This window comes from Schistocerca cancellata, chromosome 2, assembly GCF_023864275.1.
Source record: "Schistocerca cancellata isolate TAMUIC-IGC-003103 chromosome 2, iqSchCanc2.1, whole genome shotgun sequence".
Lineage (NCBI taxonomy): Eukaryota > Metazoa > Arthropoda > Insecta > Orthoptera > Acrididae > Schistocerca > Schistocerca cancellata.
In genome coordinates this window covers 616437451-616464197 of record NC_064627.1, presented here as the reverse complement: position 1 = coordinate 616464197, position 26747 = coordinate 616437451, and the positions used below count along the sequence as shown (strand labels likewise).

The following is a 26747-nucleotide window of genomic DNA, read 5'->3' as shown; positions in this document are numbered from 1 at the left end:
GAGTTAAATACGAGAGAGACAAACCCCGAAATAGAATTTTTACTGGGATAAATAAGGGACACAAAAAACATTTACACGAAAATAACACTTGAAAACGGAAATGCTGTCTGTTATGGCCAACTAATCAACAGAACATACATATCATCTGCAGATATGCCACTCTTCCAAGATTTTAATATCTTATTGTATTCGCAAATCTAGGCATTTCAGGTAACTAATTTTTAGTTTAACAGCTGCCAAATCACACTTGGGAGCTATCTCCCACATATAATCAAAAATTTATACAGCACTTTGTCTCATAATTCACGAAGTTTGTACCACACACTTTTTTGGTTACATATTAAGTTTATTTATTCATCCAAAAATCCATCAAGGTTGTGGTATAGGTCTACATCATTGGTTTACAAATATTGGCACACACACACACACGCACACACACACACACACACACACAGAGAGAGAGAGAGAGAGAGAGAGAGAGTGAGGCAAAATTAAACATAGATTATATATAGTTCCAGGAGGTGCGAAAATATGCCTGTCGACCGCTGTTTGACTCTTTCAGTAATAAAATGGAAACACACAGACATTGGCTGGAGTACGGTAGCAATTACTCCAAGACAACTATCACGTTTCGAAGTAGAGCCATGGTGGAGCAGTGGAGGAAGCAAAATGGTGTAAGAGATTACAACCAAGTTGAACTTTTTGTGACATGACTAAAGTTTAATGTCTTAAGGTACATCAGTGGAAATTGGCAGTCCACACGTGCAACTGCACTGCAACTACAGTATGCCACTAGCTGTGGCGACACTTTTGTTGCGTGTATGAACCCGGCTTAAAGGTAATCTGTGGTTAAAATGTAAAACTGCTGTATCTTTGGCGTCAGCTGTGGAAGTGCTTTGTTCAGTTTGTTGATTAGCGCGTGGTAAAGTTTACAGTCGGTGTCTTCGGTGTGTTTGAGCTGTCAGTTATTTGTCGCTTTATTGCCCTATGTTATTTGCATTACCGCATTTGATGAGATAAAGGTAACTTAAGAAACTTTAGTGTAGCCGTGTACCAAGAATATTAATAGGTAGTGTTGTAACTCCTTGTTGCGAGGTGATAAGTTTCCAGTAGGTCTGTTTTCTCAACCTTGAAACGTGATGTCGTGGTGTTGGAAAACTCAAAACAAACTTTACGAATATTGATGTCCACGTTCTTTATGGGGGTCATAGTCTAATTTACATTTTTACTACGTTTTGCCAGGAACGGAAGAAAAAACGTTTAAGGAGCGTTATGAGGTGTACTAACATTAGCAAAGGAAAGCGTTTTTTTTTTCAAGCATTGTAGAAGTTCCATTCATGCAGGTTTGCGCTTAAACTGTTTTGTAAATTTTACTGTTGAATTAAATCAAGAGAAACAGTATATAACTGAAAAACTCAGTTTCAGTTTTTCTGTTTAGGTACGTCCAACGATAACTTTTTGATAGTCTTATGTTGTTGTATTCAGCCCATAGGCCTGTTTGACGCAACTCTCCATAAAAGTCTGCCTTGTGCAATTCGCTCCAGCTCTGCATATCTACTACAATCTTCAAAGCGTCGAAACTGCTTACTGTATTCAAGCTTTCCCTCTACAATTTTTATCTCACTCCAACCCAACCCCCCCCCCCCCCACCTCCAAATTTCCTCAACGCCTCAAGATGTATCCTATCAACCTATCCCATCTTTTAACTCAAGCTGTGCCATAAATCTCTGTTATCCCCAAATTGATTCAGTAACTATTCATTAGTTCCTCGATCTACACACCTAATACTCAACATAATTAATTAATACCTGATTTCAAAACATCTGCCCTTTCGACAACACTTCCGAACACTTACATTTCTACATTTTTGTTTCCTACTTTGCCCATAGATTCCTTTATTGTTGGTGTTGAATAATGTGGTGTATAGGTTCCAAGAATGTCACATAATCTTGTCCTTCAGCTAATAGTGACAATATGATTTCTGTTCAAGATATAGGTCCTTTATACCTGCAGAATTTGGAAGAATGATTTATAAAGAATGTTCAAAAAGAAACGAGCTGGATGCATAATTGCAGAAACCAATACCTATATGTTAGAAATATTGACTGTGGCTGTTGAGAAACTAGTCCCACTGTGACACAAGATGGTGAATGGCTGTCTCATAAAATTCCCAGGGCTGCATTGTTAACCAGTTCTGCATGGACAACTGGACATCTTGACCAAGGTGGCCTCCTTGTGAGTCACTTCCTGCAGCATGGGACAACAGTGAATGCCCAGCATTACTCGCAAACCTTCACCACCCTTCGCCAGGGGATCAAATCAAAACAACCGGGCAATCTCACCCGTGGGATCATTATGCTCCACGACAATGCAAAGCCTCATACAGCCAACACAGTCATGGCACTCCTGCAGAAACTGTAATTGGAGATTCTCGGCCACCCTCCATACAGCCCCTGTGATTACCCCATTTTTGGTCCCCTCCATTTTTGCCAGGTGATCTCGGTTGTGATAACAGCACTGATCTGTAGTGCAGGTTGGAGTATATGTCACATTGAAAAGTGATCATTTGTCGAGTGTCAGCAAAGCCAACATATGTAAATCCTCCCTTGAAGGGTAAATTGAGCTTTACATTCACTGCACACTTAATGCACTAGTCATTACAAATAACTAAAGCAGCAGGGTGAATCAAAATAGCTGTATCACATAATAGATTAATCGTTGAGTGTTTTCGTGCATATTATGAACATCAACTATGAAAAATGTAAGAGGGATCTCAGTTCAGTTCTTAAGAAAGAAAGAAAAAAAAATGCCATAGAAGATAACAACTTACCAAGTAGTGGAGGTGCTGAGTCATTGACAGACCCATAAATAGAACTGAGAACTTCGCTAGTTTTCGGCTGAATACCCGAGCCGCCCCCCCTCGCCCCCCTCCTGCTCCCCTCTCCAGACACAAACACAAGCAAATGACTGTATGATTACATTGTGTCCCAGTTGAATGCACAGTTCCAGTGCATCTCTGTGTATTGCATCTTGAATGGGGTGAGGGGTTGTGGTGGTGGAGTGGAGTCAAAGGATGTGGGGAGTGATTGAGAGGGTTGCGGAACTGCTGCCAACAGTTGTGAGGGAGGCAGCGTGTGCATAAACTATCTATTGCACAATCCCACTACCAGAACTTTCTGTGGCTTAATGAGGAGATAGCTCACGATGTTGATGAATTTTTTTTTTAATTCAATTCTGACCTTTAGCACTTTGCATAAGTTTTTATTTATTTTTTTTAATAAGATTACCGATTATGCTATGCAATATCCATCTTCATAATCTCTCATTCTACTACAGTGCAGCAAGCCACAAACCCATACAAAATAACAAGAATCACAAGGTAGAAGCAGTAACAAAAGAATTAAAACACCATTGCTGCTTAAGTAAAGTAATATAACCCCGTCTGTAATCAAAAAAGTAAAGCACGTGTGACAGTCACAAAAAGGAAGAAAACACTCAAACAATAAAGGAAAAATAGTATGGAGAATTCTTTAAAAAAAACTAAAAAGTAAGCATAATGCAAATGACATTAAGTTGACAGATAAAAGCAGTGACATAAATAATGAATTCATGGGGCTCCCATTCCACTGATAACTTCCTAACAGTGGGGTCATTCCATGTCAATTCAATGCTGTAAAGTAACATTTTCAACCTGACCATCTCAGATTTCTTTCAAATTTGGTGCATTCAATGACCAAGGTAAGAGACGGAAAAATACCAATTTGCAGGTGTGTGTTACAACTGTGAAGAAAATTACAGGTCTGGAAAGTTTGGAATTTGTGCAAAATTTACATGCATCTGTCACAACATAAATGACTGTAATTGTGGTTCTAATTCAATGACAGCAATGAAAATGGTACAATTGGAAAGCCAACTAATAGACCTTTACATTGACATGCTACATGGAAAGTTTCTGAGAATTTTCATACTAAAGGTCATTGACTGTGACATTGACCTTGAATATCTCAAAACACCCCATCTTCAATTTTTTTGGAAAAATGTATTTAATTGCTCCAGTAAGTTACTATAAATATCGTAAATATCAAGATGGCACACTAAAGGCATCATGCCTAAAAAATTATTTTGTCCGTATCAGTACACTACTGAAATGAAGAAGGTATTGTACCAAAATATGGTTTACATTATTATAGTGGTATTATGAATTATTTACATTACAGTTGTAATGAAAAGGCAATGAAAAGTTTTTAGATCTCTCCTCACAATTCTCCAACTAAATTGTTAATGTTCGCCAGATCTGATGCAGGGAGATTATATGTCCTTCCAGTTAGTGTCACTGAATCCACTCTTGTCACACTTTCTGATGACTCAAGTGTCTGGTTTATCAGGAAACACAAATGACGCAGATGATCCATGTGGATGCAAGAAGTGGACATTTACTTCATCTGTTTCTTCACATGTTTGTAAGACATATGCAACCTGCCAATGACTGTCATACAAACAGGCAACAAATCCATGTGTATTTGTTAACAGTGTTTCATTCATCATAGCAATCACTGACACTTCTCTACTCACTAAAGAAGCATAATATATCGGTGTCTTTACTAAACCTTTGTTAACAGGTATTACACAATGAAGCTTTTGGGTACTTGGAATCATCCTTGTATTTTTGAAATGTTGTTTTAGCTTGGCCATATCTTCATCATGATGGGAAACCAATGTATAATGGAAGACACATAACAGAATATTTTCCTTGCACCACTCAAAAAACTGTTGTGATGTCAAAATATGATTTTCTTAAGGTCACTTGAGGCTGGCAAGTCTTGCTAATCTCTTTACAGTCACCTAAATACTGAAGGCTACTATTTAAAATATAGAGTGCCAGATCTGATTCTACTTCCATCTTCACTTAAATCTTCTATGGAAATAGGCTACCTGCTACAACTGAGGCAACATCTGCAGTGATTGTTGGGTTTTGCAATAATTTTTTTGTTCTACATTTACTTCAAAATTTTCCACCTAACAATACATTAGGATATTTGTTTATCATCCACTCCTGAACATTCTTTAAATTCTTCTGCTCTCTTGCATGACCTTCTTCCCTAAACGGGTTGCAACAATACAATTTTGACTTGAAATCCATTTCTTACTAAATATTACTTTACGACACATTTACACTGCACTTCGTTAAACAAGCCACAGCTTTGCGAAATATATAGAGATCAGTGGACTAATTGGACTATTTGAAATAAGGGTCTCTCCAATTGGCTGTTAACTAAAACAGGCTAATGTTGATTGGTTGAAATGAAAGTGTCTCTCATTGGCTGTTCACAGATAGAAATATTAAAGAACTGGTGTGAATAAAAGTGACTGCTGTTGGCTGGTGTTACAGAAAAAACTGGGTACATAGCTGTTTACTGCATGTTGACGGTGTACTTAAGTTGACAAAATAATTTTTTGTGCATGATGCCTATGGTGTGCCATCTTGATATTTACCATATTTATAGTAACATAATGGAGCAATTGAATACTTTTCTTTTTTTTTCAAAAAAAATTGAAGATGGGGTGTTTTGAGATATTCAAGGTCAATGACCTTTAGTATGAAAATTCTCAGAAACCTGCCATGTGACGTACAATGTAAAGGTCTATTTGTTAGCTTTCCAATGATACCATTTTCATTTCTGTAACTGAATTAGAACCAAAATTACAGTCGTTTATGTTATGACATACACATGTAAATTTAGCACAAATTCCAAACTTTCCAGACCTGTAACTTTCTTCACAGTTGTAATGCTCCAAATTTGAAAGAAATCAGAGAGGGTCAGGTTGAGAGGTGTGTTGAATTGACATGGAATGACCCAGTGGCAGCAAACACTTTAGTAGACAACCAAATGCAAACACAAGAGATTTAATCTGCCAGGTATTGTATTCACTACTAATAGACATTAGTTGGAAAACTAAAATTCTAAGGGGATTAAGAAATCCATTGTCACTAAAAAGTGGTAATTCTTCTGATTGTGATGGTCTTTCATTTAATTCATACTATTGTGTGAGACCATGTGAACCAAATCAGTGTGTTAAAGGAACCATATACTCTTAGAAAGATTATATAAAAATTTAAAGATGATGAAAGTAGAAAAAGCACAAAACGTTTAACATATGATTTACTGTATATACTAATGTAACAGTACAGGGCTCTAAACTACTGCTCCAAGCCTGCTAAAAATGAAACAAACTCTGTAGAGAACACCTTTCTGTACAATGCTTAAAATGCAAAGTGTCCACATGAAGCCTCCCTTATTTCCAAATTCGATTTAAAGGAAACCTGTTAGGAAGAGATACTTATGGTTTGCAGCATTTTTTACAAAAAAATTAATACATTTCTACATGGGTTCTTTTCATGGCATGTAAAATGTCTAGAAAATGCTCGTATCTCAACCCTTGTGTGAACAAGCATATCAGGGATGGTGGAGCTTATTGCACCCACAGTTCTGTGGAAATCACCAATGGCATCTACAAGTGACACACACACAGAATGTCTTTCACATAACTTCGCAGGAGTAAATCCAGAGGTGTTAAGTCTGGTGATCAAAGTGGCCATTTGTTTGGTCTATTGTGTCCTAACCATTGTTGTGCAGATGTCCAGTTCAGGATGTCGTGAAACAAACTCCGTTGCAGTGGTGCCCTATCCTGCTGGAAAATCACATTTCACTGAAGGTGAAGAAGCTGAAATACAGCAAATTGCTGAAGCATTTCCAAATAAATGGTTCTTGCTATTGTTTGGTCAATGGTCAATGGAATACAACAACATCAAAATTTTGACACTGGTTTCCAGCTTCTGGGACTCTGTAATTAAAGAATCCATGGAAATACGTTTTGCTGATAATTTAATGAATCATGTCAGTGGCTTTCAGCTTGATGAAAATTGGAATCCTATTAATAAAATGATGAGGTCACAACATAATCGACATGCTCACTCGATACTTAGTGACTAGTTTGTTCTTACTTCACCACTGAGCACGGCACACACAACTTGGCTGCTGCGCGCATGTCACCTCCTAATGCATGCGCTGTAAACTGCCAGTACGATTTGCATGCACAGAATTCGCTGTAAATACCATGACTGTATCAGGTCTCTTCAGTACTTCGTGTACTCACCCGAGGATGGCCGGACGTCTCTGGGCCGAAATATTGTGGCAGAATGTTGATGGGATCTGGCTGCAAACCCGAAAATTACCGGAAGAAGCAAGTCTCTGTCTTATAAATTTTTTTAGATGCATTTGGAAATCAGGGATGTTTTATGTGGACACACTGTATTATCCAAGTACAAATTGTTTCTTCATCTGGTGTGAAATGTAGCACAATGTTTTGTATGAATTCATGTTACTAACCATAAATACCACGAAGTAGTACATGTGCAGATGACAGAGTTAGAATTCTGAAACACTTCTTTTACAGCATGCACAAAGTTTGCAAACTGTCACTGCAGATCATTCAGTCTGCTCGTCTGTGGGATAAAGTATGTTTAGCAAATGCAGAGAGTTGCCTCAAAATATGGTAGCATAGGAAGTATAATGGTGTGAAAGAATGTAAAGTTCACAAGTTGCTTGTTTCATTGTCAAGAGACAGTAGAAATTATTCTTGTAGTAGAGATAGATGCTTTTGGTTCCTTTATAAGAACTTGAATTTAATACTTCTAAGAGAGCCATTCATCAGTCTTCAGTCAGAAGAATTTAAAATATTCATCTAAACTGATTAATTGATCACCCTGTCACAATAAAATTTTGCTTTTATAAGAGTTCAGTGTCACTGCACAAGCTAATGGTATCCACTATCCTATTGCAAAATCATTTACATTAAAACAGTGCTTTAAACTCTTGTGCCGACAAGATATGAACATTCTTGTTATGTTTGTAATCAGCCAATGAATGAAAGAAGTTTTCCTTACTGATTTAAATGTGAAGGTCTAACACAAATGTAAAACAGGTGTCTCTGATTACAGAAAAGTTCACTTCTTCCAGTTCTCATCTTTTTTGATAAAGTGATACACTTATCAAAGAAAAATACAGACCCATTTTTCTTACCCTACTTGGCTGCCTGCTACTCAGTTATGCTTTCATGGAATTTTCTCTGGAGAGCAATCTGTAAATAAAGCCCTGTCAGGACATTATTCATAACATGGTAGCGTAAAGTAGCAAATTGACTAATTATCCCACATGGAAAAAAAGAAAGAAAAAAAAAAAAAAAAAAAAACGAAATTCAGATTGGGAGAACTTAGTATGTGAACTGCTACATTGTTTGAGCAAGGGCCACTTCTCTTTCAGATCTGTACACATTGCATTCCAGCGATTTTAAAGATGTACTTAGGAACTGTAATGCCCTCCTATGATATGAGGACCCAAATTCATCTACAAAAGTCATATCCCAAATGATACAGGTTTACAAGTTGATGAAGGAAGCATTTTAAGTTTTACTGTCAGAGAGACTCATACAGTTAAAGAAGTGAAAATGACGTGATAATGTCAGGAATAGGTATTAATGGTCATAGAGCAAATGAAACATTATGTATATAGTTCCGTAGTGGTCCTATTGGATAATGAGGAATAGTTAGCAATTAGATAAATTAATTGAGATGCTCAGTTCTACATCTGATTTTCCATTGTTTGAGTACTGTACAAATTAGATGGTCACTTACGCTGCAGAGGGCTTTTCAAAAGTCATATAGTTCTTACAGTAATTTTCAAATACATTTACTCCATAATGCTATTTGTCACTAATAAAAAATCAGTATAGTTTATAGTCATGTAGTACCAGTTAATTATTAATGACTTTAAAAATTATTCCACATCTGGAAGGTATAGGATCTATTGAAGACAAAGAGTGAATGGACAGTATTGCCATGTTGTAAAACCCATTACTGCTAAGTTGTAGAGCCAGTATGTTTTCCTTCCTGAAATTTTTTGTACATCACCATTTAATGTCATTTATGACAGATATCATTGTCATTTTCAAGAAGACAAAAGTTTTGATGGCAAGCCACCTACTTTGTGCATAGGTTAAATGTACATAAAGGTAGTAACTGTAGACAGACTGCAGAATAATTTGTATTTTGCTGCTAAGTAATTTTTATGTGCCATCTGTAGCTAATCTGCCTTGATATCAACTTAAGAAAACTTCTCTATTTGTAGTGTTGAATAGATTATAGTGTGTTAGTAAAACTTATTTCTCAAGCTTCAACTTAATGCCCTCTTTTAAAAAATGATTTTCCTTATACTATGACTCTCTTTCAGACTCACCTCTGTGATAATGATGGATGCAGGAATTCAGAGTCATCCCAATTTTGAGATGTTGGCCCAGATAGGTAATGGTGCATACGGCACTGTTTACCGTGCACGTTCAGCGAGTGGCCAAATTGTGGCTGTAAAGAAAGTTCGTGTGAACCTTTCTGCTGATGGTATACCTTTGTCTACACTTCGGGAAGTTGTTCTTTTGAAGGAATTGGCTCAGTATGAACATCCGAATATAGTGAAACTACTGGATGTCTGCACGGGTCATAGAACAGAAACCGATCTCTATCTGTTTTTAGTGTTTGAACATTTGGAGCAGGATTTGTCTAATTACATTGAAAAGTGTCCCCGGTCTGGCATGGGAGCAAGCTTGGTGAGAGACATTATGTTCCAGACTCTGAGTGGTGTTGATTTTCTCCATAGTAAGCGTGTAATTCATCGAGATCTGAAACCTCAGAACATCCTGATTTCTTCTTCAGGAACAGTGAAGTTAGCAGACTTTGGGCTGGCTAAGACTTACGACTTTGAAATGCTACTTACTTCTGTTGTTGTAACCATATGGTATCGTGCTCCAGAGGTTCTTCTCAACTCAACATATGCTACACCAGTTGATATCTGGTCATGTGGTTGTATTATGGCTGAATTGTTTCTCCTGCGTCCTATATTTTGTGGAACATCAGAAGTTGACCAACTGGACAAGATATTCAGCATCTTAGGAACACCTCCTGAAACAAGTTGGCCAGAGCAGACACCATTACCTTGGTCTGTTTTCAAAAACTACACAGCTGCTGACCTGGAAGGGATGATGCCTGATTGCTCCCCAGATGGTCTGAATCTTTTACAGAATTTGTTGATGTTTGACCCTTGTCAGAGAATCAGTGCTGCAAAAGCCTTAGCTCATCCTTATTTCAAGGAGCATGGATACATTGCACGCTAGCAGAACTGTATTTACTTGAATTCTCAGAAGAAAGAGGAATGTGCACAAGTACTTTGAGTTGATAAAAGACTGCAATAAAATAAACAGTGTTGCTCACTCTATCACACTGCATTCCTGAAAAACTCAATATTGTGTATGTATATGAAACAGATGTTAGAACATGTTCATATTCTGAAAACACATATGATAAGTTTTAGATATGGGCATATTTTCAGTCCATAAATGTTGAAGAGTGATGGAAATTATACATGATAGTTAAAAGGCATTGTAATGAGGATTTTATTAAATTTTCATTCACTTAAAAAGTGCCACTGCTCACAACTTTTGTAATATTAAAAGAAAATGCAGCTTATAATCTCAAGAGTAAGTCAGGAACTGTCTCAAGTCAGTTAATGGTCCAATTACATACATTTTTTAATAATTGTCAGAATGTGTAGAATTAGAAACCAGTATGTATTCCTGTGGACTGTACCATCTCAGTAGTATTGGCATTTGTATTTTGAGCTTTAATGGTGAGTCCAAGAACGTTGCAGCTTTCAACTTTAATGTTGAATTTGAGAGATGTTTGCATGTTATGTGAGTTTTTTAAATTAGTTTAGGTACTGAGTTACAGCCACCATTTTGTATCTCAATTTTTGTGCAAGGTAATGTGTGCTGTGTGCCTTGCAACAGAGTGACGAGATTTTCATTTTCTTTGAAATGCTTAAGAAAATGGAATGTGTGTTTTAAATTCATTGGAGCTTTTACATCAAGAATATATATTTGTTGTGGCGTTACAGAGTATTCCATGGATATTTTGAAGTTGTACACAGTAATATATATTATTGGTACTCAACAAATGGGCATTCTCACATCCATGTTATTAGTACAGAAGCCCCACCAGTCCCCAACCCCATGAAAAATGAGTGATCGTAGGGCAGTGAAACTTTGTGGAAACATTTGTAAGGGCTTGTGGAAGGAAAATAATGAATAAACCTCTGGAAGAAACACATTCTAATTTCCAGATGAGAGGCTTCATATCTGGCGATCTTGTTGGTTACGTGGTTTGGAACAATTAGCCAATGGTTCTGTTTTCTTCAAATGTATTACAGACTAAGAGAGTGACCTCACAAGCAATGTGAGTTGGAGTTCTGTAGTGCATTGAAACATGTGAGGCCAAAGCACCTACCCCCCATAAAGCAGGTACCACTTGCTGATAAGCATATCACAGTACATGTGCTGTTCAGACTGCATGTCTTTGGTCCTTTGGGAGTTACTCAAAGAAAAATGGAGCAATCATGAACTGTACAGTGAAGCCACACCACACAGCGACGCATTCAGTATGCAGGGCAACTTCAAAAATGTTTGTGGGCAATGACTGTCCCCAAATTTGAGTGTGTTCACTGTCCCATTGAGTGTAATGTGTGTTTCACCACTCCGCAAAGTGTTCCAAGGCCACAGGTCGTAAACTTTAACCCTTGCAAGAAACATACGAACAAAATCTACTCGAATGTCTGCATTACATGGCAAAAGTTGGTGAGTAATGTGAGGTTTGTACATATACCATTTTACAATTGATCACAGCACTTTTTGAATGATGGAGCATGCAATGTTCAGCTATTGTAACACATTTTGTGCACTGATTGGAGCTCATACATTGCCTCCAGCATTCTCAGCTTTGGCAACAATAACTTTTTCAACAATTTGTAGAGCAACTGGCAGTCACTTCTCCAGTGAGCCAACCGAATCATTTGCCGATCATTCCAAACTGTGTAACCGCCTAGATCACCAGATTTGAACCCTCTCAAGTGGAAATCAAAATATGTTACTTTCAGTGATTTATTTGTTATTTCACTTCCATGTGTTCACAAATTTTTCCATAAAGTTTCATTGTCCTACGATCACTTGTTTTTCATGTGGCCCTATTAAGTAGCAAAAGTTTAATTATAATGACCCTGTATTTATTATAAAAATGTTAGCTATTCATGCATAATATAGAGCTACATGTTAGTCATCTGGGGAGTAGCAAACATTATAGACTTAATAAAAAAAATTACATTGTTTTGATATTGTTAATATTCAGTTTTCATGTGTGTTGAAAATTAGCATCTCAACAATGATTAATTTTAAGTTTGTAGTACTATAAAATCTTCAGATAAACCTCAGAGCTGTGAATGATGTGCCTTTGTTTAATAGTCTGTTCATTGGATGATGTGCAGAAACCAGTTAATACTGGTACTAGATGTTTGTACTCAGTGTCCACAAAATGTATTAAATTTTAATATTGTTATAACATTTGCAAAACATGACTTATTTCTTGTACTCTGTACTGTGTTTTATTTATTTTTCATTATGGAAAAAAAATATCCACCAATGTATCAGACAACATAAAAAAGGTGTTTTAGTAATTCTAATGGCTATGATGATGCTTCTTGTAGACAGTTAAAATTATACACTGACTTGAAAGGATTATGTTTAAGCTATCTTTGTAATCAGTCAATGACTCCAAACACATTGCCCGACAGACTTGGATAAGACGTAGTAACACCTTTCTTCAAAGATGGAGATAAGCAAGCCACCTCTAATTACAGAGCTGTACTGCACTTTCCAATCTTTTCAGAAATGTTTGAGAAAGTTATCTATGATAGACTGCTGACCAATTTAATGACACAGAATTTATTAATAGCCTGTCACTGTGGCTTTCTTAAAGGATTCTCCATGGAGAAAGTAATACAGGACTCTCAAATAAATTGCTGGCAGAGCTAAACAGGAAAAATTATTCTCTCTCTCTCTCTCTCTCTCTCTCTCACTCTCTCTCTCTCTCTCTCTCTCTCTCTCTCTCTCTCTCTCTCTCTCTCTCTCTCTCTCTCTCTCTCTGTGTGTGTGTGTGTGTGTGTGTGTGTGTGTGTGTGTGTGTGTGTGTGTGTGTTAGAGAGAGGATGGTATTGTGAACAGCTGAAGCAATAGGAGACTACAGCTATAATTTTTCCGAAGGTCATGCAGCTCTACTGTATGATCGGATGTGATGGCATCCTCTTGCGTAAAATATTCTGGAGGTAAAATAGTCTCCCCATTTGGTTCACCAGTAGGAACTACTCAGGAGGACTTCATCATCAGAAGAAACAAAACTGTCAGTCTACGGATCGGAGTGTGGGATATTAAATTGCTTAATTGGGCAGGTAGGTTGGAACATTTAAAAAGGGAAATGGATCAGTTGAAGTTAGATACAGAGAGAATTACTCAAGTTCTGTGGCAGGAGAAACAGGGCTTCTGGTGAGGTGAATACAGGGCAGTAAATACAAAACCAAATAGGGGTAATGCAGGAGTTGATTTAATAATGAATAAGAAAATAAGATATAGTTTAACTACTATGAACAGTATAGTGAGCACACTATTCTAGCCAAGACAGATGCAAAGCCCACACCCACCACAATAGTAAAAGTTTATATGCCAACTAGCTTTGCAGATGATGAAGAGATTGAAGATATGTATGACACGATAAAATAAAATTTTCAGAGGAGATGAAAATTTAAGTCTTGGACTTCAAAGGAAGAGTAGGAAAAGTAGTAGATGAATATGGGCTAGGGGAAAGGAATGAAAGAGGAAGCCGCCTGGTAGAATTTTGTGCAGAGGATAATTAAATCATAGCTAATGCTTGGTTTAAGAATCGTGAAAGAAGGTTGTGCACCTGGAAGAGACCAGGAGACATTGGAATGTTTCAGATTGATTGGTAAAACATAGCTAGTTTTAAGTGATGAAATAGTGAAGGCAGCAGACAATCAAATAGGTAAGGACAAGGCCTAGTAGAAATCGATGGATAATGCAAAACATATGGAATTTAAATGATGAAAGGAGAAAATATAAAAATGTAGTAGGTGAAAGGGAATAGAAACATTTAAAACAATCACTTTGGCACGAAGTACAACATAACTAAGCAGAAATGGCTAGAGGATAAATATAAGGATTTAGAGGCAGGTATCACTAGGGGGAAACATACATACCACCTACAGGAAAATTAAAGAGGCCTTTGGAGAAAAGAGAAGCACCTGTATATGTATGAAGAGCTGAGATGGGAAACCAGTAGTAAGCAAGCAAAGAAGGGGAAGGTGGACGGAGTATATAGAGGGGCCATACAAGGGAGACAAACTTGAAGGCAGTTTAATAGATAGGGAAGCAGACATAGATGGGAGAACAATACCGCGAGAAGAATTTGAGTGTGACCCAAAAGATCATGTCGAAACAAGGCCCCGGGAGTAGATGATATTCCGTCAGAACTACTGATGGCCTTAGGAAAGCCAGCCATGGCAAAATTCTTCCATCTAGTGTGCAAGATGCATGAGACTAGTGAAATACCCTCAAACTTAAAGAAGAATGTAATAATTCCAAAGAAAGCAGTTGCTGACAGGTGTGAAAAGTACTGAAATAACAGACATGTAGGAAGAGTCCGTGCAAAAATAAAAACTACTTGCATGTTTGGTGTAAACCTTTTTTATTTTTCGACATAGTCTTCTTTTAGACTTACACACTTCGTCCAACGCTGTTCTAATTTGTTGATCCCTTCCAAATAATAGGAATTGTCCAAGTCTGCAAAATAGCTATTAGTTACTGCAATCACCTCCTCGTTTGAATAAAATTTTTGTCCCGCCAGCCATTTCTTCAAATTGGGGAGCAAATAGTAGTCCGAGGGAGCCAAGTCTGGAGACTTGGGGGATGTGAAATGAGTTGGAATCCTATTTCCATTAATTTTTCGACCACGACAGCTGAGGTGTGTGCTGGTGCATTGTCGTGATGGAAAAGGACTTTTTTGTGGTCCAATTGCCGGCGTTTTTCATGCAGCTTGGTTTTCAAATGGTCCAATAATGATGAATAATATGCACCTGTAATAGTTTTACCCTTTTCCAGATAGTTGATAATAATTATCCCTTGCGAATCCCAAAAGACATTCGCCACAACTTTTCTGGCCAAAGGAATGGTCTTCGCCTTTTTTGATGCAGATTCTCCCTTTGTAACCCATTGTTTAGATTGTTGTTTGGTCTCAGGAGTATAGTAATGTATCCATGTTTCATCCACAGTGACGAAACAACGCCTAAAGTCCTGCGGATTCTTCCTGAACAGCTGCAAACCGTTCTTGCAACACTTCACACGATTCCGTTTTTGTTCAAGTGTGAGCAATCGCGGAACCCATCTTGCGGATAGCTTTCTCATGTCCAAATGTTTATGCAAAATTTTATGTACTCGTTCATTCGAGATGACCACACCACTAGCAATCTCACGCACCTTAACTCTTCTGTTATCCATCACCATATCATGGATTTTATCAATGATTTCTGGAGTCGTAACCTCCACAGGTGAGGATTTCTGGTCAGATGAGTATCAGGTAATATCAACAGCAGCAGAAAATGGTATAGCAGGTGTAGGATTTGTTATGAATACGAAGGTAGGGCAGAGGGTGTGTTACTGTGAACAGTTCTGTTCTAATCAGAATCGACAGCAGACCAACACCGACAACGATAGTTCAGGTATACATGCCGGCGTCGCAAGCTGAAGATGAACAGATAGAGAAAGTGTATGAGGATATTGAAAGGGTAATGCAGTATGTAAAGGGGGACGAAAATCTAATAGTCATGGGCGACTGGAATGCAGTTGTAGGGGAAGGAGTAGAAGAAAAGGTTACAGGAGAATATGGGCTTGGCACAAGGAATGAAAGAGGAGAAAGACTAATTGAGTTCCGTAACAAGTTTCAGCTAGTAATAGCGAATACCCTGTTCAAGAATCACAAGAGGAGGAGGTATACTTGGAAAAGGCCAGGAGATACGGGATGATTTCAATTAGATTACATCATGGTCAGACAGAGATTCCGAAATCAGATACTGGATTGTAAGGCGTACCCAGGAGCAGATATAGACTCAGATCACAATATAGTAGTGATGAAGAGTAGGCTGAAGTTCAAGACATTAGTCAGGAAGAATCAATACACAAAGAAGTGGGATACGGAAGTACTAAGGAATGACGAGATACGTTTGAAGTTCTGTAACGCTATAGATACAGCAATAAGGAATAGCGTAGTAGGCAGTACAGTTGAAGAGGAATGGACATCTCTAAAAAGGGCCATCACAGAAGTTGGGGTACAAAGAAGGTAGCTGTGAAGAAACCATGGGTAACAGAAGAAATACTTTAGTTGATTGATGAAAGGAGGAAGTACAAACATGTTCCAGGGAAATCAGGAATACATAAATACAAGTCGCTGTGGAATGAAATAAATAGGAAGTGCAGGGAAGCTAAGACGAAATGGCTACAGGAAAAATGTGAAGACATCGAAAAAGATATGGGTGTCGGAAGGACAGACTCAGCATACAGGAAAGTCAAAACAACCTTCGGTGACATTAAAAGCAACAGTGGTAACATTAAGAGTGCAATGGGAATTCCACTGTTAAATGTAGAGGAGAGAGCAAATAGATGGAAAGAATACATTGAAAGCCTCTAAGAGGGTGAAGATTTGTCTGATGTGATAGAAGAAGAAACAGGAGTCAGTTTAGAAGAGATAGGGGATCCAGTATTAGAATCGGAATTTAAAAGAGCTTTGGAGGACTTACGGTCAAATAAGGCAGAAGGGATAGATAACATTCCATCAGAATTTCTAAAATCATTGGGGGAAGTGGCAACAAAACGACTATTCACGTTGGTGTGTAGAATATATGAGTCTGACGATATACCATCTGACTTTCGGAAAAGCATCATCCACACAATTCCGAAGACGGCAAGAGCTGACAAGTGCGAGAATTATCGCACAATCAGCTTAACAGCTCATGCATCGAAGCTGCTTACAAGAATAATATGCAGAAGAATGGAAAAGAAAATTGAGAATGCGCTAGGTGGCGATCAGTTTGGCTTTAGGAAAAGTAAAGGGACGAGAGAGGCAATTCTGACGTTACGGCTAATAATGGAAGCAAGGCTAAAGAAAAATCAAGACACGTTCATAGGATTTGTCGGCCTGGAAAAAGCGTTCAACAATATAAAATGGTGCAAGCTGTTCGAGATTCTGAAAAAAATAGGGGTAAGCTATAGGGAGAGATGGGTCATACACAATATGTACAACAACCAAGAGGGAATAATAAGAGTGGATGATCAAGAATGAAGTGCTCGTATTAAGAAGGGTGTAAGACAAGGCTGTAGCCTTTCTCCCCTACTCTTCAATCTGTACATCGAGGAAGCAATGATGGAAATAAAAGAAAGGTTCAGGAGTGGAATTAAAATACAAGGTGAAAGGATATCAATGATACGATTCGCTGATGACATTGCTATCCTGAGTGAAAGTGAAGAAGAATTAAATGATCTGCTGAACAGAATGAACAGTCTAATGAGTAGACAGTATGGTTTGAGAGTAAATCGGAGAAAGACGAAGGTAATGAGAAGTAGTAGAAATGAGAACAGCGAGAAACTTGACATCAGGATTGATGGTCACGATGTCAATGAAGTTAAGGAATTCTGCTACCTAGGCAGTGAAATGACCAATGACGGACGGAGCAAGGAGGACATCAAAAGCAGACTCGCTATGGCAAAAAAGGCATTTCTGGCCAAGAGAAGTCTACTAATATCAAATACCAGCCTTAATTTGAGGAAGAAATTTCTGAGGATGTACGTCTGGAGTACAGCATTGTATGGTAGTGAAACGTTGACTCTGGGAAAACCGGAACAGAAGAGAATCGAAGCATTTGAGATGTGGTGCTATAGACGAATGTTGAAAATTAGGTGGACTGATAAGGTAAGGAATGAGGAGGTTGTACACAGAATTTGAGAGGAAAGGAATATGTGGAAAACACTGATAAGGAGAAGGGACAGGCTGATAGGACATCTGCTAAGACATGAGGGAATGACTTCCATGGTACTAGAGGGAGCTGTAGAGGGCAAAAACTGTAGAGGGAGACAGAGATTGGAATACGTCAAGCAAATAATTGAGGACGTAGGTTGCAAGTGCTACTCTGAGATGAAGAGGTTAGCACAGGAAAGGAATTCGTGGCGGGCCGCATCAAACCAGTCAGTAGACTGATGACAAAAAAAAGAAAAAAATCTCCACAGGGCATCCAGAATGTTCAGCATCACCTGTGCCCATATGGCCACTCCGAAAATTTTGAAACCCCTTATAAACTGTTCTAATCGAAGGTGCAGAGTCACTGTAATGTTTAATCACCACAGTGAAGTCTTTTTCGTCCACTTTTTGACAAACACTTGACGTTCGTGATTCACACGAATGCCAAACAAAGAAATAGACCAATATGGCTGAAACTTGGTGTGCGTTTTTTCCAAAGATGCTTCTAACTAAACATGACCTCGATATGTGTTGGTGGTGCCATCTCTTGGACTTTTCAAATGCCCCTCATAGGAGATTGGTTAAGGAAAGCATTTGTACACTTAGAGAAAGCTTTTGATGATGACTGGAATACTCTCTTTGGAATTATGAAGATAGAAGGGGTAAAATAAAGGGAGTAAAAGCCTGTTTACAACTTGTACAGAAACCAGAAGACAGAAATAAGTCAGTGGTCATGAAAGGAAAGCAGAGGTTGAGAAGGGAGTGAGACAGGGTTGTAGCCTATCCCCGGTGTTATTCAGCGTGTACATTGAACAAGCCATAAAGGAAACTAAAGCAAAATTTAGAGTAGGAATTAAAGACCGGGGAAAAGAAATAAATACTTTGAGGTTTACTAATGACATTGTTATTCTGACAGAGACAGAAAAGGACTTAGAAGGAAAGTATTTGTCTGGAGTGAAGACATATATGGAAGTGAAACATGGGCGAGAAACAGTTAAAACAGAAAGAGAATAGAAGCATTGAAATGTGGTGTCACAGAAAAATGCTGAAGATTATATGGGTAGATCACATAACTAATGAGAAAATACTGAACAGAATTGGAGAGAACAAGAAAGTCGTGGCACAACTTGATCAAAAGAAGGGATTAGTTGATAGGACACATCCTCAGATAAGGGATCACCAACTTGGTATTGGAGGAAAGAGAGAGAGAGAGAGAGAGAGAGAGAGAGAGAGAGAGAGAGAGAGAGAGAGAGAGTGTGTGTGTGTGTGTGTGTGTGTGTGTGTGTGTGTGTGTGTGTGTGTGTGTGTTTTTTGGTGGGGGGAGGGGGGGGGGATTGTAGGAGGAGACCAAGAGATGAATACAGTAAGCAGATTCAGAAGGATGTAGATTGCAGTAGTTAACTAAGAGGTGAAGGGCCTTGCACAATATAGAGTAGTGAGGAGAGCTGCATCACACCAGTCTTCGGACTGAAGAACACATGGACCAAATGCAATAGCACATCCAACCATAGTGAAATGGTGCCAACAGTGACCGAGGACACACAGATGTGGGTGAAGCTGATCTGCATATAGTCCAGATCTTGCACCATGTGATTTCCATCTTTTTGGCATGCTGGAAGAACAGAGGAAAGAGGTTTTCCAAAGATAGGGCCACACAGGGTTTATTAAATGCCTCCAAAATGGAAGTGCACACGTCTATTTTCAGGGAGTTGCAATTGGTTCTGACCACTGTTTAGAGAGATTGTGAATATGTGAAACATATTGTCATGCATCAGTGACACTCTGAAGTGTAGTGTGGCATTCCATAAAAGTTACATGGCCTGCTATGATAATGTGTAACATACTTTTTGTAGTCCCCTCATGCAAAGAAGCACTAATGATCTATGTTTTTCAAAGGAAGAACCATTTTGAAATAAAAATAAAACAGTAGGCTTTCCTTAGCAGTTTTATTTTTACATGAAAGCTTGCACATTAATTTACTTTCCTACATAATTCCCACAAATATTAAGGCAGTTATTGTATCACAACCATCAGTGTAGAAATCTTCCACTTGATTAGACAACCACAGCAAAACATTTTGACATTTTCATTGTCGTCCTGGCACTGAGCACACAGGTGCTTCTTCAAATGCAGGAACATGTGACAGTCACTGGACCCTAGGTGAGGGCAGTATGGACGGTGATCAGGTTGCTCACAACCAAATGATCTGATTGGCTCTTGAGTTCAATTGGCCACATGGGGATAGGCATTGTCATGAAGTGAAACAATCCCTGTAATCAGCATCTTATGCCTTTTGTTTTGGATTGCACTGCACAGTTTTTTAGGGTCTCACATTAAGTGTAGAATTTATGGTCACCACAAGACAGAAAAATTCTATAAGTAGCATCCCCCCCCCCCCCCCCTCCCAAAAAAAAAATCATCTTATGCTTTTCCAGGCAGAAATTGTTTGCCCGAAACGGACCTTAATAGTCATGAGTATCTAGATTCAGGAACTGAAAAGTTATGATAGCTACACAGCAAGCAGCAGTGTTTCTTGTTAAGCAATGTGGCAAGTAGTCTCAGTATTTATAGATGTAAGAAAATAAATTGTTTGAAAGATACCCTTGTAATCTAGTAAATTTAGCTACTACTAGCGGAAAAACAGAAATGATATAATAAAACATGAGACATCAGATTTTTTTCCCAAAGTAGCAGCTTTCTTTTTAATCTCTTCAATTGCATTTAGACAGTGTTAAGTATGAATAGCACTTTGAGTACATTGGTAATTTATTGTTGATTCAGTATACACATTATTTTCGTATTATTTCTTGTCTTTTGTTAATGTATACCTTGACTTGTACCTCCATTGTTGCAGATTCTCTTTGATAGGATCTACAGAAAACAATGAGTGAATAGAAGAGTCTGTTGCATGACACAAATTTATAACATCTGCAATCACAACTTGTGAAAGGAGCATGTAGCAGTTACAGTGTGATTTTTTTTTTTTTTTTTTTTTTTTTAAATGGTAAACAGCTTGGAGTTCGTGTTAATCTAACTGGAAGTCCAAAAGTAGTAAATGGTGTGACCAGTTACTTGCTGTTTGGCATTGAAGGTCAGCTTGAAGACATTCAGCACATTAATATGAAAGAGTATTTGTTGATGCGGCATGGCTTGTTGAAGAGTCGTTTCATGATAAAAAATTCATTAGCTATAAATTGGGCAGTTTGAAATGTGGAATTGAGTGATACTTCGTTCATATGTTTTGAAGCATGAGCATCACATCTTATTAAAAAGACCTACACCACCATTTGATATCACTGCAGATATTTTACTAAAATAGGCTGTAATTCTGCTTAAAATGTTTACCTGTGTGATTAAAAGTATGCCTGTGAAACAGATATGTTGTTATGCTATTAGAACAAATGTTGAATACACCTCAGGATAGCAGATGGGCTGGTGAACTATTCTGAACAGTTGTTAGGCAATTGTGAAACTACTTTGGTCACCTAATGTAAGTAACTGCTTGTGCAATGAATAAATTACCCTTTAAAACCAGTTAGAAAATGGATCAGAGATAAAAATTAGCCAGCCATTACATACAGGGAGCATAATTGCTGTATTGCCAATAAAATTACAAATTAGATCACAGAGCTGATAGCTTTGATAACAATTCAGCTTGGTACAGATTCATTGATTATGTCTTTGTGATCCGGAGTCATTATGAAGAAGAACTCTTCCATTTCCTGCAGCAGCTTACGTCGTTTTCCCAACTAAAATTTATCTTGTCATTAAGCCCTCATCTAAGCTTGGTTGCACCAAACCAGCTACCAAGCAACAGTATCTCCACTTTAACAGCTGTCACCCCATCCTTGTAGCCTGTCTAATACCAAATTGCTCAATATTTGTACCATTAGCCTCTACCAGATACTTGCCTCTCATAACTTGCTTATTGCCAGTCCACTTAACCTGGAAGATGGCATGGTGGTAGGACATTCAGTTTGGGAGGATGACAGTGCAAATCCCTGTCCAGCCATCTAGATTTAGGTTTTCTGTGCTTTCAGTTAATTGTTTAAGGTGAATGACAGTACTTTTTTCAAGGACATTGTTGATTTCCTTTCCTATACTTTCCCAGTCTGTGCTACTTCCCAATCTCACATAACTCTGTTGTCAATGGATTGTTAAACATAACCTTCTTTCCTTTACCTGTCCCTATTGTGCTGGCAATGTGGCCAGAGCAGCCGGAGATAGCTGTCATGTGCATGAGGTGCACCTGTTTGTGTGATTGTGTATGTTTTTATTTCTTATCTGAAGAAGACTTTGGCTGACAGGTCAGTGTGTAACAGCCTTTTCATTGTGCCTTTCTGCATTTCAATGTGTCATTTTTATGATGAATAGCAATCTATACTTTTCATAATTGTTTTAACTATTTTTGTTTTCATATAATTACTTAGAAAGATTTACCCAACAAAATTCAACTTAGATGTCTCTCTTATATGGAAAGTGAGTGCTAAAGGCTACTGCTTGTATGCAAACAAGGTATGATCTAGATTTCAAGATACACTAAATTGTTGTAATTTCTTTCGTGGACCGATGTAGTTGGCTGAGGATAACCTTCCTGACAGTTGGTATGTATCTGCATTTTGAATCATTAAAATTCTGACAAAGTACATTTTTGAAGCAGTATATGTTAGTAGCCATGTCATGTTATGTCATTATCACAACTAAAACTTACTTTCCACCAAACAACTCGTGTATTGTACTCTTTCTTCTTTATTATACGCTTATACAACTACAAACGAATTATTATGGCAATGAATCCGCAACTTTAAACCCCCATAGTTTCTAATTTTTCAACAATCTCATCCATATTAAGTTAGTCTTCCACACTTTAAAAAATGGATCACTGTTGACACTGTATTACCATCAAACATACTTAATTAAGGATTGAAAGTACTGAATGTAACAGTTGCTTTCTAAGTGGTTGCTTCAAAAATGGCATGTTTATGTATGTATCACTCTATCAGCTAAATTGAGTGGGAAAATTGTTACCTGAGTTTGGAATGCATTGCACATCTTACGGATTTATAAAACTGTATTGTGCATTTGCTCATAAAGTTTTCAGATGTATTTAAAAAAATAAGGTCCTTTCCTTATATTTAAATGTTGACAGCTGAGTACAAAGTTGCAGGTATGCAGCATCATCAGTTATATACAAAGCCACATCAGTCTTTAATTCAGTAGCTGTTTTTTTTGTGGATGAAAATAGCGACGATGTATTTGAAAATTATTGTTCTCAACAGTTGTGAAGTGTATGGTGTGCAAAATGAGTTCTGCACAAAATCTGTAGTTGCATTACCCATCTTTTACTCATAATATAGTACGGATACCAAGGAAAGAACATGGTGTCCAGTTGTTTGAAGGAAGCATAGGTTACACCTGTTTGCAAGAGGGGCAGCAGAAATAATCCACAGGGTATTGTCCAGTATCATTGACATCCATTAGTTGTAGAATCTTAGAACATATTATGAGCTCAAATATAAGGAGGTATTCTGATCATAGCAAGCTCCTCCATGACAGCCAGAATGGATTCCAAATACATCAATCACATGAAACACAAATTGTGCTACTCTTATGTGACATCCTGAAAGCTGTAGATAAAGTCAGTCAGGTAGACACAGTATGTTTTAACTTCAAAAAAGCATTTGACTTAGTACCACACCTATACCCATTATTGAAGGCACAGTTGTGTGGTGTATCAAGTTAAATTTATGACTGGATTGAAGATTTCTTGGTAGTGAGGATACAGCATGTTACTTTGGTTTGAGAGTAATTGACAGATGTAGATTTAGTGTGTATCTGTGGACAAGAAAAAAATTCATTGTTAAAAATACACTTTTTCTTTGGTGTAAATACACTTTTCCCAGATGAAACTACATTTTTTTTTTTTTTTTGTGTTAAGTGACAATATACCATCAAATGGGGTTACTTGAGACAGTCTCATTTTTCAAATTACTGTACACCTTAGAAATTAAGAAGCACCAACACATTGATTGTGTATAGACTCCAGTAGCCATATGTTCCAGTTAGTTTTCATCATGAAACGAATGTTTATCTTTTGCTTATGCCTGAAAAGTACATTTTTCTTGCTGTCCCGAGATACCTTTGAGATGGGGTGACTTGGGACAGAAACTTAATCTCGATAGTTTTCCTATGTCTTGATGTCTGAGTCCCAAGTTAAACTATATTTAGGTCATTTGAGGCATTGCAGAAACAATCAATAAGAGAAATCATTGATTGATTGCCAAACTAAAACATATATCTCATCTTTATTACACTTTACATCTATACACAGACTATCACACTTGATTCAAATATGGCCAAGCATACTGAATACATATCTACCCCAACTCATTACTTTAATTGGCACAATAACCTTCATTATTTGATGTGTTGTAACACAGTCTATGTCATCAACTGTAGGAAATACAAATATAGTGATTTTCATTCCTTGGTAGCTATGAAGAAATTTGCACTGATAGGTTCCATCAGTTTCTATTGAAAGCACTTGCCCTAGAAAAAACTTTTCCTTTTGTTTTTGGTACTTGCATCATGTATGAGTTTAATTATCTCAAAATCTTTAACACTTGGTTGGTTGTTTCCAGAGAGTTCTTCAAATATTGTTATCATTTGCATTGGGTCCCCAAAACCGTTCATCACATTCTTCACCTAATGCCTCAGAATTATCAAAATCTAATTCATCACAAATGTCATGAACTGAGACTGTTTCATTATTAGATTCATACTCTGAGTCATTATTGTTCCATTGCTTCTGTTTTTGGGTCTCAGGCAGAACTAAATAGGAGCTGCCCCCCCATTTTTTCCTTCAGTGGAGTCAGCAATTCTACACTCCTCAGTATGGACACCTTTGATGTGTAGTGTTCTGAAGTGTCTGTCACTTCTTCGGTATTTCAATTTCAGAAGTCCAAGTTTCACGCAAAAATTCTTGCAGTGATTGCTTTCCAGTAACTTTCTTCAAAGCTCTTTTTGATAGCCTCCCCAGCACTTGTTGTGCATCTAGAGGCCTGATTCCACTTGCCCAGAATCCGCTTATTACATACTCACCTGCTTTCTTAGGAAGACAATCTAAACACTTCTTCAACTGATGTAAGAAGGTGTCCTTAGGAATTGTTCCACAATGTTCGTTTTTCCATTCTTCTAGTACATTTCACCATTCAGCTTTTAAGGGTATGAAGAAAGCTAGGTCTAATGGCTGACGTGTGTTGCATTGGATGACAGTGGAACAAATTTGATATAGCTTTTCGCACATTCTTGCATCACTCTTATGGAAATATGACTTGGGAGATTGTCAACAATACTATCCTTTTGTCCATCTCCTAGGGATTTCAAATATGGTAAAGCTAAGGTAAAAAATCAATCTTCAGAAATTGGACCTTCAAAGCACCCAGATTTTGGTATATTGTATCTTGCTCCCTGAGGTCTTCCTTTCATCCAAGTTTAATGTAGGTGATCTGCTTTACAAACAGTATAAGAGGGTAGTGAATGTCCACTAGCTGTTCCAGCAAACATTACTGATGTGTTTGACATGGAAGAGTCTACCAATTGTTCTGGATGTTTGCAGGTCTGCCGAACAATAAATTTCTTCCTTCCTGGATTATCACAAAAGTTGGTCTCATCATAATTGGTCTCAATGGGTATGTCATTTAGTGTTACCTCTGATGTTTTAAAGTAGTTTGTTATTGGCAGCTCTGGTTTGCGCGATGTTCTCACTTAATCTCACTTTCAGTTACAGATTGTGCCTTCAGAAATGATTTCATCCAGTCAACACCAGCCATGTTGCTTTTGAATCTTGATCTTGCATACCGATGTTGTCGACCTATTTTTCAGCAACTAGTAGCACATCATACTCAGTCCAAGGGAAACCTCAGTCTGCAATCAGAAGTGAGGAATCTGTCAATATTTCTGCATCATCTGTTGATAAAACACATGGATACACATATGTTTTGGTATTTTTGCCAGGTATTCTATGAGCAATAGTACTCTTGGGCACAGTGTACATCTCAGCAGCTATCCTTATTGACATTTCTTTCTTTCTTCACAGCATCCCAAGCAAGTTGCAGGTTATCATCTGAAAAGTCCTTAAATAAATTTTACTGGCTTAGATTGGCAGCAATGCAAAATACAAGGCATCTTTAATGTTGATGGAAAGTGGGGTTACAAAACTATGATATGTTCAGCATTATAATTTCATCAACTCAGCTGAAGCACACAAAGTTTTTAAGTGTATTTTTCAAGAAAATAAGGTGCATCACACAAATCCAACATCAGTTGCACCCCCACCTTGATATTTTGTGGAAAAGTGTATGTCTTGCAAATAAGCATTGAGTTGCAGTTGCCTGTTGAGTTCTGGAAAGTTCTCATTGATGTAATTCATGTCAAAGATATTCCAAAGTATGGGTTTGTACTGTCTCAAGTCGGGCTGCAGTCCCAAGTAACCCCATTTGACATTACTTTCCCTCAGAGCTGTAAATCTTATCAATCCTTTGAATGGTGAAGGTTTTATACACCAGCATAGAACTTCCCGGCACTTTCAGAAACAAAACCCAGCTAAAAACAACGTGTCCTGAAAAGATCTTTGACGTGCAGCATGTTTTCGTGTTACGAAAGTATAAAGACGAATTCCACCATTTACAGCAGGGTAGCTTCCAAAGCAGTGAAATCAAGATTGTGCGTGTGGGATGCA

The 26747-nt window shown here is 37.8% G+C and overlaps 1 protein-coding gene across 2 annotated transcripts; it reads left to right on the top strand.

Moving 5' to 3' along the window:
- The first annotated feature begins 882 nt into the window (after positions 1 to 882).
- Positions 883 to 12522, top strand: LOC126162283 (cyclin-dependent kinase 6-like). 2 transcript variants are annotated; one of them, XM_049918695.1, is made up of 2 exons: positions 883 to 947; positions 9288 to 12522. In XM_049918695.1, exon 2 carries the CDS (start codon positions 9304 to 9306, stop codon positions 10219 to 10221), a length of 918 nt encoding a protein of 305 aa, XP_049774652.1. In that variant the 5' UTR covers positions 883 to 947; positions 9288 to 9303; the 3' UTR covers positions 10222 to 12522. The 2 variants fall into 2 exon arrangements, with proteins under 2 accessions (XP_049774652.1, XP_049774653.1); XM_049918696.1 differs by having other exon boundaries at positions 895 to 1022.
- The last annotated feature ends 14225 nt before the right edge of the window (positions 12523 to 26747 follow it).